The sequence below is a fragment of the Dinoponera quadriceps genome, unplaced genomic scaffold (assembly GCF_001313825.1).
Source record: "Dinoponera quadriceps isolate SergipeBrazil2010 unplaced genomic scaffold, ASM131382v1 scaffold6289, whole genome shotgun sequence".
NCBI classification, from domain to species: Eukaryota; Metazoa; Arthropoda; class Insecta; order Hymenoptera; family Formicidae; genus Dinoponera; species Dinoponera quadriceps.
This window is the reverse complement of record NW_014560173.1, coordinates 25,521-39,127: the sequence shown is the minus strand read 5'-3', so window position 1 is coordinate 39,127 and position 13,607 is coordinate 25,521. Positions and strand designations below refer to the sequence as shown.

The window sequence follows — 13,607 nt, the reverse complement described above, 5'->3', positions numbered from 1 at the left end:
TCGGTAAAACAGATCCAATTGAGCCAGAACCGGCCTAGATCCTCTACTGTACGATCAATCACGGCGCGCGTAAACGACGCTTTATGCATCATAATAAATTTTCTGCGCTAACAATGTCGTGTATATCACGGGAAATGATCCCAATGGTAAGGCGGAGTCGTGATTTAATGCGGAGAAATCGGGAACTCCGCTCGGTATTTCTCGTAGGCAGCCTCCCGAAGGATTATCTCGCTATGCAAATATGACAAGTTTCATTTGTTCCTTTCAGTCATTCCGTTCATTTATCTTATTCACAGTGCTGCTCGCGTAAATTTACGAGAACGTGCCGATTCTCACCGTACAGTGAAACGTTACGAACCTGAGCTTCGAAGCTACAGGGATATAAGACGAATTTATAACGGGCCTCGACGACAAAGTCGTCCGATCTCCGTCCATCGCATGCGCAAACGCAAGCATGCGTAACCCAACATGATACATCGGTAAATAGTTACAGCTGATCGTACGACTATGTAGGTATTCAACCAGCTGTACCGAGCTGCACGCGCAATTACTTGACTGGCCATCGAGCATCAATGTGGAAGAGACTCCATGGCCGGTATTCATACTCAGATCTGATATTTAAGACCGTTTTAAGTTCACCTTCAGATGCATTGTAGCCGGCGAAGCGACCCGTACACAGCACCTGAAAATGAACTCAAGACGATCTTAAATGTAAGACCCGACTATGAATACCGGCCCGAGTAGTGTTAGTGAAGATATATGTAGAGGGAAAAGGACTTAATAACCGGAAGAAATGAGAGGACTTATAAAGAGGTCCCTATTGTACAGTCAAAGCACGGTCAAATCACGGTTGAGTCATGGATTTCTCATTCCCGCTACTCCCGCTTTGCAACCGCGATCTCTCGTCGGTGAGTCTTGTATTACAGCACCGTGTATTAATGCCGCGTAATAACGACGTTGGAAATGTCGAATTAGGCGTATCATTTTTGAGTATTCGCGCATCACGATCATTGATTATTCTGCGAGCCGGTAACGACGTTCCAAGATAGTAATCGTAATGCATGGATATTGGGAAATAATGCGTCTGGATTGGAAATTTCGGATATTACTACACTCGGGGAATTGGACCGCGTTAATGAAATCATCTACACGTCATTCATGCTACACAGTACCTTGCTTTAAAACGCTCTCCAAACCCTTGTTTTTGTTTATATTTTTATTTTTATGATGTTATATTTTTTATATGTTATATATTATATTATATTTTTATTATGTTATATTTTTATTTTTATTATGTTTCGTTATAAATCTAATGTTTTGTTATACTATTGGGATTTGTGTGTTATAATATTTGTAATACGAAAGATGAGATACATAATTTGGTGCGGTTTAATCGCAATTTCTACGTCTTTAATTTGTGTTACAATGGTAGTGCGATATTTGCGGTAAGAGAAATTGTACGACTTTTTGTTTGCGCAAACATTCGGTAAGTTTTTCGTCTGCCTCAGACGAGAAAGATGAGTTCCCTTTTATGATCGAGCTTCCGTCGGTCATCCGCTGATTATCGTTTCGCACTCTCGATCATGGTAGGCACCGCTATTTTGTCACACCGCAATATAGATTTCTCTCGAAGAAGGATTGCGGTCCTGTGACCGTTCCTGACCGTGAGTAATAGCGTGAATGTAAACTCAATGAAGCATTGGATTTCGCGAAGAAACGAATTTGGACCGGTTTGAACCGTGATCTGACCGATGGTGTGAATCGAGCATAAATCACCAAGACGCTTGCGTTAGGATTGCGGTGTCGATTAATCAGAAACGTTGAATAATTTGTTCAATAACTTTCTCGACGCTGTCGGAACGCAAGATCATTCTAGTTGCATATCATGGAATCTTCAGAAATACGAAGTTCTCAAATATAAATGTAAACGTATTTTTCGAAGAATTCGATCGAGAACAAGAAACCGATCCTGCGAAGAGAGGGGAAACTTCATCACACGATATGTTAACCGACAATGACAAAAACGATTGTGACATCCCGCGGCTTAAAATATTTGCGTGCTCCCTGCTCACACGTGGATCTGTGCCAAGCAGTTGAAAAGCATTCTCGTGTAAACTGCTCGGACATGTCTGTCAAAAGCAATTCCCATTTAAATTCACTAATGCCGGTTGAAGGTGAAGAACGAGAGCGAAACGCATAATTCGCGTTTTACGACTAATCGTACGGCAGATCTCGCGTCAGCGAGTGTAGGACAGAATATTTGGAATTACAGTCAACCCTCCTATAACGCGGTGAGTGCGTACCGCGTTATATGGAAACCGCGCTATAAGAAACTCGGATTTAACCGTACAAACCAGGCTAATTCGTAGCGCGTCGTATGGAAACCATCTACCGCGTTGTATGGAAACCGCGCTATAAGAAACTCAGAATTAGTACAAATCACATCATTCGTACCGCGTTATATGGAAACCAATAAATACAAAAGACAAGATAAATTATAAATTATTTTTATTGAATTGAAGAGTTCATATAAGGAAATGATTAAAAAAAAATGAAACAAAAACTAAACTAAAAAACTGTTTTCCAATAAAAAAAAAAAAGAAAGACTTTTGTAAAATTATGTAATCTTTTAACACTCATCCTCGCTGTCAAATATGAGTCGCCTAACTCGTCTTCTTTTAATGGGTAAAATGTCTTCCTCACTTGGTTCATCTTCACATTGGTTTTCGATTGTAGCTTTTTTTTCTAACTCCACTAAAACCTCTCTATAGGGAGCTAAGCAATTTCTTAACTCTCTTTTAAACTTTGCGCTGCGCACCGTTGAATGATCAATTTGAATGAAATGAAGTTCTAATTCTTTAGCCAAATTTAGCCCTTTTTTCACATCTTGTAAATCAAGATTTGGCACCCATTCGTTTTCCATATTTTCGTTTAGCAATGCATTTGAGGTAGGTGCATCAATTAATTCCATCAGTTCTTCCTCATCTAAAGTTTCTTCCCCGAGTACTAGTTCTCTTACATCCTGATGGCTTACTACAAATTCTTCATCGCTTAAACGAGAAGCAATGTTTACTATTTCTGAAACTGGGAGTGAAATTGTAGAATCATCTTGTATTGCTTGAACCATTTGAGGTAAAAGAGGTTTCCAACACGCATTAAGCGTTGATGGTTTAATTTCCGCGCAGGCCGATGACACGGTTCTAATACAATCTAAAATAGTAAATTCTTTCCACACTTGAGTAAGAGTTTTATTTTCACTATTTTCTAATCTGTCGAAAATGGTTTGGAAAAGTTGGCGTGTGTAGTACATTTTTAAAGTTTGAATGACTCCTTGGTCCAAAGGTTGTATTAATGACGTGCAGTTAGGAGGAAGGAAGACCATTTTCACATTTGGATGATCCAGTTCTATGTTGTGGCAACCAGCGTTATCAAGAACCAATAAAACTTTGAAATACAAATTTTTTTCCATCGTATAGATTTCCACTGCCGGGATAAAACAATTATAAAACCAATCCTTAAATAAATCTTGAGTCATCCAAGCTTTCTTATTAGATCGCCAGAATACAGGCAATTGGGTCTTATTAATGTTTTTCATTACACGGGGAGTTGAAGAACGATTTATTATCATTGGTTTTATCATCAGGCTCCCTGATAGATTGCTGCACACATGAAGAGTGATACGTTCTTTTGAAGCTTTAAACCCCTGAGCACGCCTTTGATTTTTCGAAATGAAGGTTCTAGATGGTAGTTTTTTCCAATATAATGCCGTCTCATCGGCGTTAAAAATCTGATCAGGTGAATAACCTCCTTCATTGATAATTCTAGCTAGTTCCAGCTTATAATTTTCGGCAGCCTCAGCATCTGCTGAGGCCTGTTCTCCTTGAAACTTAATATTGTGCAATGTGTACCTTTTTTTTAGTTTTTCAAACCATCCTTTACTCGCGACAAACGAATGATTTTGTAGCCCTGCATAAGAATGCCCAATATTCCTTAAATGTTCGTAGATTTTAAGTGCTTTCTGCTTGATAAGATTTCCACTGATAGGAATCTTTTTGGCTATACAGTCTTCCAACCAGATCATTAACGCCCGTTCCATTTTAACCATATTAGAATTTCGTGTGCGAGTGACACGTTTCGCACCTAACGGACAGCCATTTGCCACAGTTTTCCTTATATTATCTGCATTTTTCTTTAAGGTTCGAATTGTAGATTCATTCAAATTTGTTGATTTTGCAACAGACGATATTTTTTCCCCACCTTCTAAACGATTTAAAATTTGGATTTTATCTTCAAGAGATATAAACTTTCTTTTTAATCCTTTCCTTGTTTCTTTTGTGTTTGACATCATGCAAATCTAGGGTTAAAAATTACTTTATTATTATTATATTAGAACAAATGAAGAATATTACTTACAGTATTATGTAATGTTGTCCAATTATAAACCACAAATAAACCGTTTGAGTGCCACGGAGCGATTTTGCGCTTCTTCGCTGTCGCTCGAACAGTGCCAGCAATCTCAGCCGACGTGCCACGCACGTCGTTTCTGTGACAATTGCCTGACGACGTGTATACCACGTCGTTGGCGATTCTGCGACAAAAGCATTACGACGTGCGTAGCACGTCTTTCCACCGCAAGTGGTTAAAATCATTCATTGGGTGCACGGAAAGAACTGATGGGACGTTGTTGAACGGAAACCGCGCTGTAAGAGTACCGCGTTATAGGAAGGCTATCGCAATTTCAGCTCCGCGTTATATGGAAACCGCGTTCTGAGAATACCGCGTTATAGGAGGGTTGACTGTATTCTTTCCCGTTACATTTTCCGTTGTTTCTCATTAACGAATTAATTGAGGATTTATTTCGCACAAAACAGAGTAGCTGTGGGACTCCGTGTGCACCGAAAATGTCGTTGTTCAAGAAAAAACCCGTTCGCACGATCAGCGTGTGAAACACGACCTTTGCCGCGCGCGGATCAATTTCATTACGCAGCAACGGGAGGCTGTACTTGCGGTAAACAAAAGCGAAAAAAATTAGCCGGCTAATAGTTTCGCAAATTGCGAGCCTCACTCCACCTCGGCAGCGAGCGCTTATTTTCGGACGAGATGAAAAAAGCTATCTCTTTTTTCTACATGTTTTATACTGTATACTATATTCGTGATTTTCTTTACTAGAATTTTTTTAATGCCATTCTAGTCCCAGATATAGTTTCCTTTATTTCTTCTTTCTCTCAGCTGGTTCTTTTTTTACCGGGGTACAAATATTTTTCAATACATGATATTTCATACACGATATTTATTTTTCAACCGGCGCTTTCGTTTTTGACAAGATCGGACATTTATCGAGTACGTTAAGTCGCGGTCTTTCCGATGAATATTCGCCGGGCTCGTTTCGCGTAAACGCCCGAGATCTCATGAAGGCGAGTGGCGCACCGCGATCGTGAAAATTTTCAAGATGCAAATTCCGTGAATAACAAAGTTATGCACTTTAAGAATTAAGTAAACGTGCATTTGAATAACGGCCGTCGTGGTCTTTGAATACGTCGAGCTCGTTCGCTCTATGTTCGTAATCCCCGAATAATTGAGTCTCGCCCTCTTCCCCGTTTCCTGACTCTCGACATAATCACGGTGACCTGGATCAACAATCGGTATTTATTCGGACGTTTCGCTGTTTGCCGCTGGGATCGGGTCGGCAGGCTATAAATACGCCGGTATATTTGGTAACACTTTGATTTCCTATATTGATGCTTACTCACGCCTGTGTCGAAACGCATCGTCTTCGCGCGCAAACCAATATGTGTGCGTCATATTGACGGGAATCAGCCGAGAGGTTGACTCGTGATGAGAGTTGACTTAGCAACGCGAAGTATATCCCAGAGGTATACGAATACCGCGCAGAACGTTGGCGAGGCCATCGCAACGACGACGGTTACATGATTGATGAATAATTTGTCGAAAGAACCTCAAAAGGGGACGGAAATGTTGAAAAGTTAAAGTAATATCTGATTAAATCGTACATGTAAAGAAATGTTATCAACAGAGGCGATCAAAAGCGTCATGATTCAAGCGATACTTGATCTAATAGCGATATTATTCAAACTAATATGTCATGCATTATTTGAAGACAGTTGGTCCGTAAAATAATTTTCTTAGGAATCTTTTCAAATTTTAACAGCGTGTTAATCGAGACTCTATCTGCAGGCAAAATTAGAAGAAAATTAGAAGGTGATTGGCCATACTGAAGCTGAAATAATTAGAATCGAAGTTAGTATTTTACATTACTGTTGAGAATTTCCAGATATTAATGTGAGTAGATTTGCACGAAAGAAAACGCGTTGTAGAATGTATTGAGTTAGTTTCTTCTCGGGTCAGTTTTGTAAAATGATTATAACTCACCCATGTAATCGGCAGTGGACTAAACTAATGGAAATTGTTCAAGGTACGATGTACACATGTAAATCCCCCCGGCAATAACAACGCAGTGTTCTTACTACCTTCGTTTACATAGTTACAGCTGCATACTTTTTTGCTCTCATGATTATGATGCAGGTTTGCGCATCCGCTTATGCACTATTAATTAACGCTCATATACCTGGTTCTTCCGCTTGATTTTACGGGCGAAAATCTCGCTGTTGATTTATGAAAAACTTACTTAGCTCGACATGAGTTCTCCGTGTATTTTAAAACTTCACCTTCCCGAATAAATATTCGAAACTCCATTATTTTCTGTTGCAGAAAAAAATTCAAAATTGTAGAAAAAATCATATATAACACGTATCAAGCGCGTGGGAGAATTTTATTTGAAGCGACTCGAAGGAAAGAAAAGACAAATTATGTCTCTCTCTAATTCTAAAATAAGGTATGTCTCTAAAAAGACGCAATTGTGAAATTATAAGCTCCTGGAAGCGCGTAAAGGTAGAGAAGCGCTTTCGATGAGAAGTATAAAGAAGTGTAAAGAAGACGATTCGAAGTCACAGTAAACGTGTAAACATGCGGGAGGCGTCGCAGAACAAGTCGCGAAACCGTGAATTCTGCCTGTAAGTAAGATTAAGTAACGTCAAGTATGATATATACGAGGGTTTAGCCTTTCTAGGAGACTTTGTACAACATTTGGCAATTCCTCACTCCCTTTGGACCGTTTCTCTCCCTTTCTCCGAGCGCCATAGTTCATTGCTTGAGTTCCAAGCTACGTTATTCGCCGTATTTAACGCGTAACCAAACAAAAAAGGAGAGAGAAGTTGGTTCTGATGGCATCGTTTTAATTCTCGAAACATTCTAAAAAGCACCATTTTTCCAAGACTTTTCGTATTCTTCATCGTTTCATTCTTTTCTTTCCCTTTTTTTTCCTTATAATGCTTCCTTGCGTATCGTTTCAATTGTTTCCTTCTTGACTTAATAACGCCGCGATACGGCATGGCATACCGGTATTATTATTATTATCATAAAGCCTTCGCGCGAAGATAGTATTTTTCGCTTGGTTTTAATCTCTACGTTTACTTTCTACGTTTGCTCATCCCTGTGCAATCTGTGTCAACCCCACAACACTGACAACTCCAGTCACTTAGCGTCCACCATTTTGCGCGCTCGTCTCGTTGACTTTATTTTATTCTCCTCGCGGCTCGTAATGCAATTTGCCGGGCTAACAGCTTCAACGGATGCGCCTTTTGATCTCAAAGACGGCCATTAAGCGGCCAAATCCAGAATAATACGTGCCATTTTACATCCCGACGCAATCTGAAAACAACTCGCCTTGTTTCGGCAATCGATGCACTCCTCCGCTTCGTTTCACAATTGGAGCTCGTTGATCGATGGAGAAAGAGAGAGAGAGAGAGAGAGAGAGAGAGAGAGAGAGAAGGAAAATCTTACATTTATTTTCTTTTTTAAACTTTCCCGTTTGTTACACGCGATTCCGCAATTATCGAGCAGCAATCAATCGAATATTAATGTTTTCAAAATAAACGCTCGAGTTAACGTGCTTAGAGAAAACAGGCACACTGGACTTTCCAATTCCGATGGTTTTTAATTCGCTCGAGTGTACACACCATCCAATCGGCGCCTATTACGCTGCTTTTTATTGGCGCCGAAGCCTACCAAACGCAATTAGCAAAGTGACTTCTCCCATAAAACGTCCGTTCCGGAAGTGCCTTGAAAAATTACCGCGACGAGCTAAGCCCGCAATTTCGTTCCGCGTGATGCGGCGAAAACCTTATCGCGGGACTTTAATTGAAATTTTATGTTTGATAGAGGACAACTTAAATCCCACGAAACAAAGGAGCGTACAGACTCCCTCGCCTCTCTCTCATCTCGGTTCACCCGCTCCGGTTTTGCGGAGGCGGCTAATTAAAATTCGGCGTGCGGATTAATAGTAAAATTTTGTTGATTTCATCATTGATTTTCCTCCCAGTATATCGAGCGTCAAATATATGCCTTTCTGATTCTCAAATTGAAACAACGTTACACGTTACGCACGTATATGAGAAACGGAACTTTAATTGGAATTAACTCCGAATGGAACTAAAGGAATATACTTGGTGTTTACAGAATAGTTTCTCATGCGCATCGCACGCTGAGGCGGTAAAGCTAGAACCCGTCGGGTCCGAATGGATCGCGAGTAAACATCCTTCCCAGTTCTATCTTTCCATCCAAATGAACGTGATAACGCGCTGATATGCATATCTTGCTCTGTGGCGAATTGTAGTTGCTATAAGTGGCACAATGGGGAGCAGACCATGGCTCAGCACCGGTGGCTCTATCTTACGTAATCACCGTATTCGAAATTCCCGAGGAATTTCCATAGTAATTGTTGTACCAAAAACGGACGCTGGGATGCCAGTTCTATTACTTACAGCTTTATTTACGCATCTGTTGTACAGAGCGCGTGTGTTGCGCGCGATACAAACTTCCCTCGCGGTTTCGCACGGTTTCACGTGTATATACACATATTATTACCGGGCAAGACTTCCGCGCTGTAATTCAACCGACTGACAGCGCCGGTTTATCCGCTGGCGAGGCAATCGCATATCCAATTTTCCTCCGTCACGTTGAACGTCGCGTCCCAATTTCACGTAATTTTCTGTTCACGCCGTGTGGGCCACCGATTATCCACGATCGACGCACTTATCATGTATATCTTTGTAATATATATCTCAGAATATATTTGTAAGACTACAAAAATCGTTGATATGAAGAGTGAGAAGTAATGTGAAATATGCGCCATGGCTTGAACGAGAAGTCCGATTTCGAGCACCGAATGTCCGCGATGAGCTGCCGAACGTCAAAATGCGATCGGTAAACGAATAGTCGAAATTACGTGGGACGCCGCAGAAGGGGATTCCCAATCGGAAGTCAACTTCACATCCACATATCCTGACGGGAAAACAAGTTTGGTTGAATTTAACCAGAAAGAGCGGACAGTCAAGTTTCGGTTGAAAGAAACAGAATTTCCGGTTATACGAGCATTTTTCTTAATAATGATTAATTTCAATAACAATTGTAATTTTTTCCGATTTACCCGAACGTCCACGATGTCCAGATTAAAGAGTCCCCCATCGAACAAACAGTCGAAAGATGCCGAAAGAGGGAATTTCGAGGTACCGATTTTACTCTTCTACAACGTTACACGCTATCGCCATTATTTGCTTAATTAGCGCGCGTTTTAACGTCCTTCTGTGCATCCAAATGCACAGGCGACCTATTTCTCCCGAAATGACATCTGCCCGTCTATTTTTGTTATAGCGCTCTTTTTATTACGCAAGCGAAATTTCGCATCATTGCGGAGTTAATGCAAATGCGAGAGTGTGTACTCGATAGCACAAATCCGCGCTCTCATCCCGTTTCGTGTTACTCGGATGCGGAGAAAGTGAGCGTAAATTTGTATTCCAACCTGAAATATACGCTCTGGTGAAAATGATAATACAAATTGTCGAGGACTCATATCTCGCTCTCATCTCATATTGCGCTCTTTCATTCGTGTCTCTGGCATATATTTTTATGGAACTTTTTGCACCGATCCAACATTTCTTGCCAACATTATGAGAGTTTCCGCCTGTGCGACCGCCATTACTCCGTTTCACTCTGATGCAACCCCGATATCGCGCGATGAAGGGAGGCCTGCCCGGGATACGAGGGATTTTCCCTCCGAAATCGTCGCGTTGAATATCCGTCGGCAATTTCGAATTGAACGCCTCGATAACGGCACACATCGCGCGATAAACGCGCGCAACAATCGCGCTTTTCGACCGCGCACATAACTTAGCCGCAAGTCGCGAGTGCACATATTACACCCCCCATGCACGGCCACAAATCTCGCGCGGCGCGGTGTTCACATCTGTACGTTTCGCTCTAAGTTTCGGCAACGCGCCGGTTCAGCCGTCGGGCGCTAAAGTTTACCGCCCGATATATATGTGTATATATGTATATACATCCGTCCGCCATCGGCGTTATTCGCACAATTATCGCGCAATTAAGCGCGTCGCTAACGCTCTTCCGGCGCGACCGCGTTTCTCGAACACGTGTATCCGGGCGTGTCGAAAATTAAAAACGGAGTAACGCGCGCGACAAATTTTCCCGCACTCATGCGGCAAATTTTTCGTACTTGGTTGGCGGCGATGCATCTTCGCGCAGAGTGAAAAATATTGCGCGTATATAGTGATATATGTATATATATATCTATATATATATATATGTAATGAACGTCGCTTTTTATGTCCCCAGGACTTTGTTACGGGTCTGAGTATACTGTCACGCGGCTCGATAGACGAGAAACTCCGCTGGACTTTTTCTCTTTACGACATCAACGGGGACGGCTGTATCACGCGGGAGGAGATGACGGACATCGTGACTGCCGTATACGAACTAATGGGCAAATTCGCTGATCCAAACCTGAATCACGAGGGCGTACGCGAGAAGGTGGACCGTATGTTTCAGGTGAGAGCGCGAAACACAGGATTGGAACACCCCCGGTGTGTATCATCTCGAAGGATGCGAATCGATAAACAATTGACTATTTTTCCAAGATATTACATGCGAAACTTTTTTGTCATATCTCTTATTTCATAAATATGCTCGATTTTCAGTAAAATCTGTGTCTCCTCTGGTTTTATACACTGTAAACATCGTTGACTGGCATTACCCCCGAGGTCGGGATAATCCTGATCAAATCTCATATTTCGCTTTTTCATTCGTGTCTCTGGTACATATTTTTGTAGAATTTTTAATTCTATAAAACAATTCTCTTCGACAGAGTTCGATATTTTGCAACTGAAAAACATACGAAGGTATACCGGTTGACTGTACTTATATCAGTTTTAACACTTTTTCTTGGAAGTATCTTCGACTTGGAGTATCCACTTGGAGTATTTTCGAAAAATGAAAGTATTTTATTAACGGCTAGATAAAGAAGGTGAAGGAGGTTCACTTTTATAAAAAGTGTTCGAAGTGATGATCGCTGGCACACTGATAAAAATCTCATTAAGATTAGAGTCATTTCTGGCTTAAATCATATCCTCTTCTGGTTTTAACACCAAAGATAATAATAATATGCATGTAAGATTATTATCACTAACACATAACTATAGTGACGCTTGCAAAAAAAAATGATTCTCCTGACTGATAATTCTTTCGTTTACGCGATTATATATAATTACAAATAACCGAAATTTATTTCTCAGCGTATCAATGCAATCTTTACGTTTAGATAAATTTTCTTTCTGCCCTCGTATTGCAAAGTTAATAATCATCGCCTCGGTTTGTGTATTAGAAGCGGATTGCGGAATATTTCGATCTTCATAGAGAATTATTTCGCCTCTCTAGAGGATAAGCCCTGCAGGGGACAATTTATTAAAAGAGACACCGACGAGTCGAGAGTGTTAATTGACTTAGCGAGTCGGGGCTAAGCGCGACAAAGAAGTAAATGAATTTCGTACGTCCTCGAAACGCGCGACGCTTGTCGATAATTTGTTCACTCCGCGGGAAGGAAACGAGTGTCTGCGGAGAGAGAGAATATCCTTGCGACAGGAGCGAGCCTTCCTTTTTAGCAGCTGTCACATTGTTAGCTGCGGATGACAATGCCCGCGGTGCACTCGTTCTCTCCACCTATCTCTCCACCGCCGGCGGCGGTAAAAAGGAGCAAGCGGTTTTACGGAGACAATTTGCGCAGATGACGTGTCTTCTGTCTGTCCGATACAGGCGCCGCGTGCGCGCCTCGTCAGCTCTGTATGACGGCTGCGCTTCGAAGAGTTGGCGCTTTTTTTTTAAGACACACGACAATCGAATTGCGTGTACTCGAGCAGACGTAGACGCGCTGAGCAGCTCTGTCGTAACATTTCGACGAAATATTTGCCGAGAGCGCGCGAGAATGAGAGTCTCGTTATTAGCAGAAGACAATTCCTCGCGTCTTCTTCTTTCTTAACAAATTTATCCTATAAGCGTGTAATATTATTTAATATTAAGTAATATTTCTGGAATATTAATAGATGGTTATATGCTCACTCCTAATAATATTTAAAGAATAATATTATTTAATAATATTGTAATATATATTTTTTAAATACTCAACTCTATGCATATATATAATATATATAATTGTAGTTTTTTATTTGAAATATATTACAATACCAATTGTTTTATTATATAAATAAAGTTGAAATAATTTTGTATAAAAATGGTTTTATACTAAAAAAAATTATATTTAGATATATGTATATATATATATTTTTTTTATTTATATATATTTTCCTATATTATTATTATTTTATTCTTTTTTTAATATTCTAAAAACATTTTTATGATATGCCAAGAATATTACGTGAAGTGTAACATCAATAGAATATTCCTATAATATAAAAAATATTACATAACATTTTCAGAATATTATAGAAATATTATTTTCATATTTAATAATATTCATATAATATTTTAGGAATATTACATGCTTATAGGGCAATCAACTTCCGGCAAACTGCGCGGCCGCCTTATATTGGACTTGGAATATTTTTTCACGCAGTTTGTCGGGCGCTTGAACGCATGCTTGCCGAACGCACGCTCGCCGAAAACTTCATTTCCGACTGGACAAACGTACCGGATGGAATTCAACGGGATAAATCCCGACGGTATGGCCGTGCGTGAAAGTAAAGCTTCGGGGAAAGAAAAATAACACGAGCGCGCGTACAGTCTCTCGCATCGCTTCACCGCGTGCGGAGAGGAGGAACGAGAGACGCATGTTCACGATCGCGCTCCCGACAAATGCTCCTTTGCATGGTTCGACAAGTTCAATTTCATCCCGTCGGAATTTTCGCCCGGAAGCTCGTTTCGCAATCTATTACCGGCGGGCTCGTTAAGCTGCCACTGCCTTCCTACAGATTCTCATCTTCGATTCCGCTTGTAGCCGCTTGAATCCACTGACGTGCTCCCCTATGCTTTCCTTATGCACCTGATGTTGAAGGAAGGGCAAATTTCAACGGTAAAGGCAATGCGACCGGGAAGGGTAAATGCTTTGTTTAGGAGTGCCGCTTTTGAGGCGATGCACACCGATGCACGTGTGCACGACCGTGGTCGCGCGTGCGGCAGCCATGAAACTTCCAGAGAGAGAGAGAAAGAGTGAGGAGGGGGGGGGG

General features: G+C 41.0%; 2 protein-coding genes across 2 annotated transcripts in view; one reads left to right on the top strand and one right to left on the bottom strand.

Annotated features, from left to right (window-relative positions):
• Positions 1-2,599: 2,599 nt before the first annotated feature.
• On the bottom strand, positions 2,600-4,400 carry LOC106750667 (tigger transposable element-derived protein 1-like). Its single transcript, XM_014631166.1, has one exon. The coding sequence runs from the start codon at positions 4,346-4,348 to the stop codon at positions 2,630-2,632; it is 1,719 nt and encodes a 572-aa protein (XP_014486652.1). The 5' UTR covers positions 4,349-4,400; the 3' UTR covers positions 2,600-2,629.
• A 5,118-nt stretch (positions 4,401-9,518) lies between these two features.
• LOC106750666 (Kv channel-interacting protein 2-like) overlaps positions 9,519-13,607 on the top strand; it is a 15,530-nt gene continuing 11,441 nt past the window's right edge. Inside the window, exons 1-2 of the mRNA XM_014631165.1 lie at positions 9,519-9,584; positions 10,708-10,920. Coding sequence (XP_014486651.1) covers positions 9,519-9,584; positions 10,708-10,920 — 279 coding nt within the window. The remainder of the gene's footprint in view (positions 9,585-10,707; positions 10,921-13,607) is intronic.

Coding starts and splice junctions, on each gene's coding strand:
- LOC106750667 (XM_014631166.1), bottom strand. CDS start 4,348: ATGATGTCAAACACAAAAGAAACAAGGAAAGGATTAAAAAGAAAGTTT.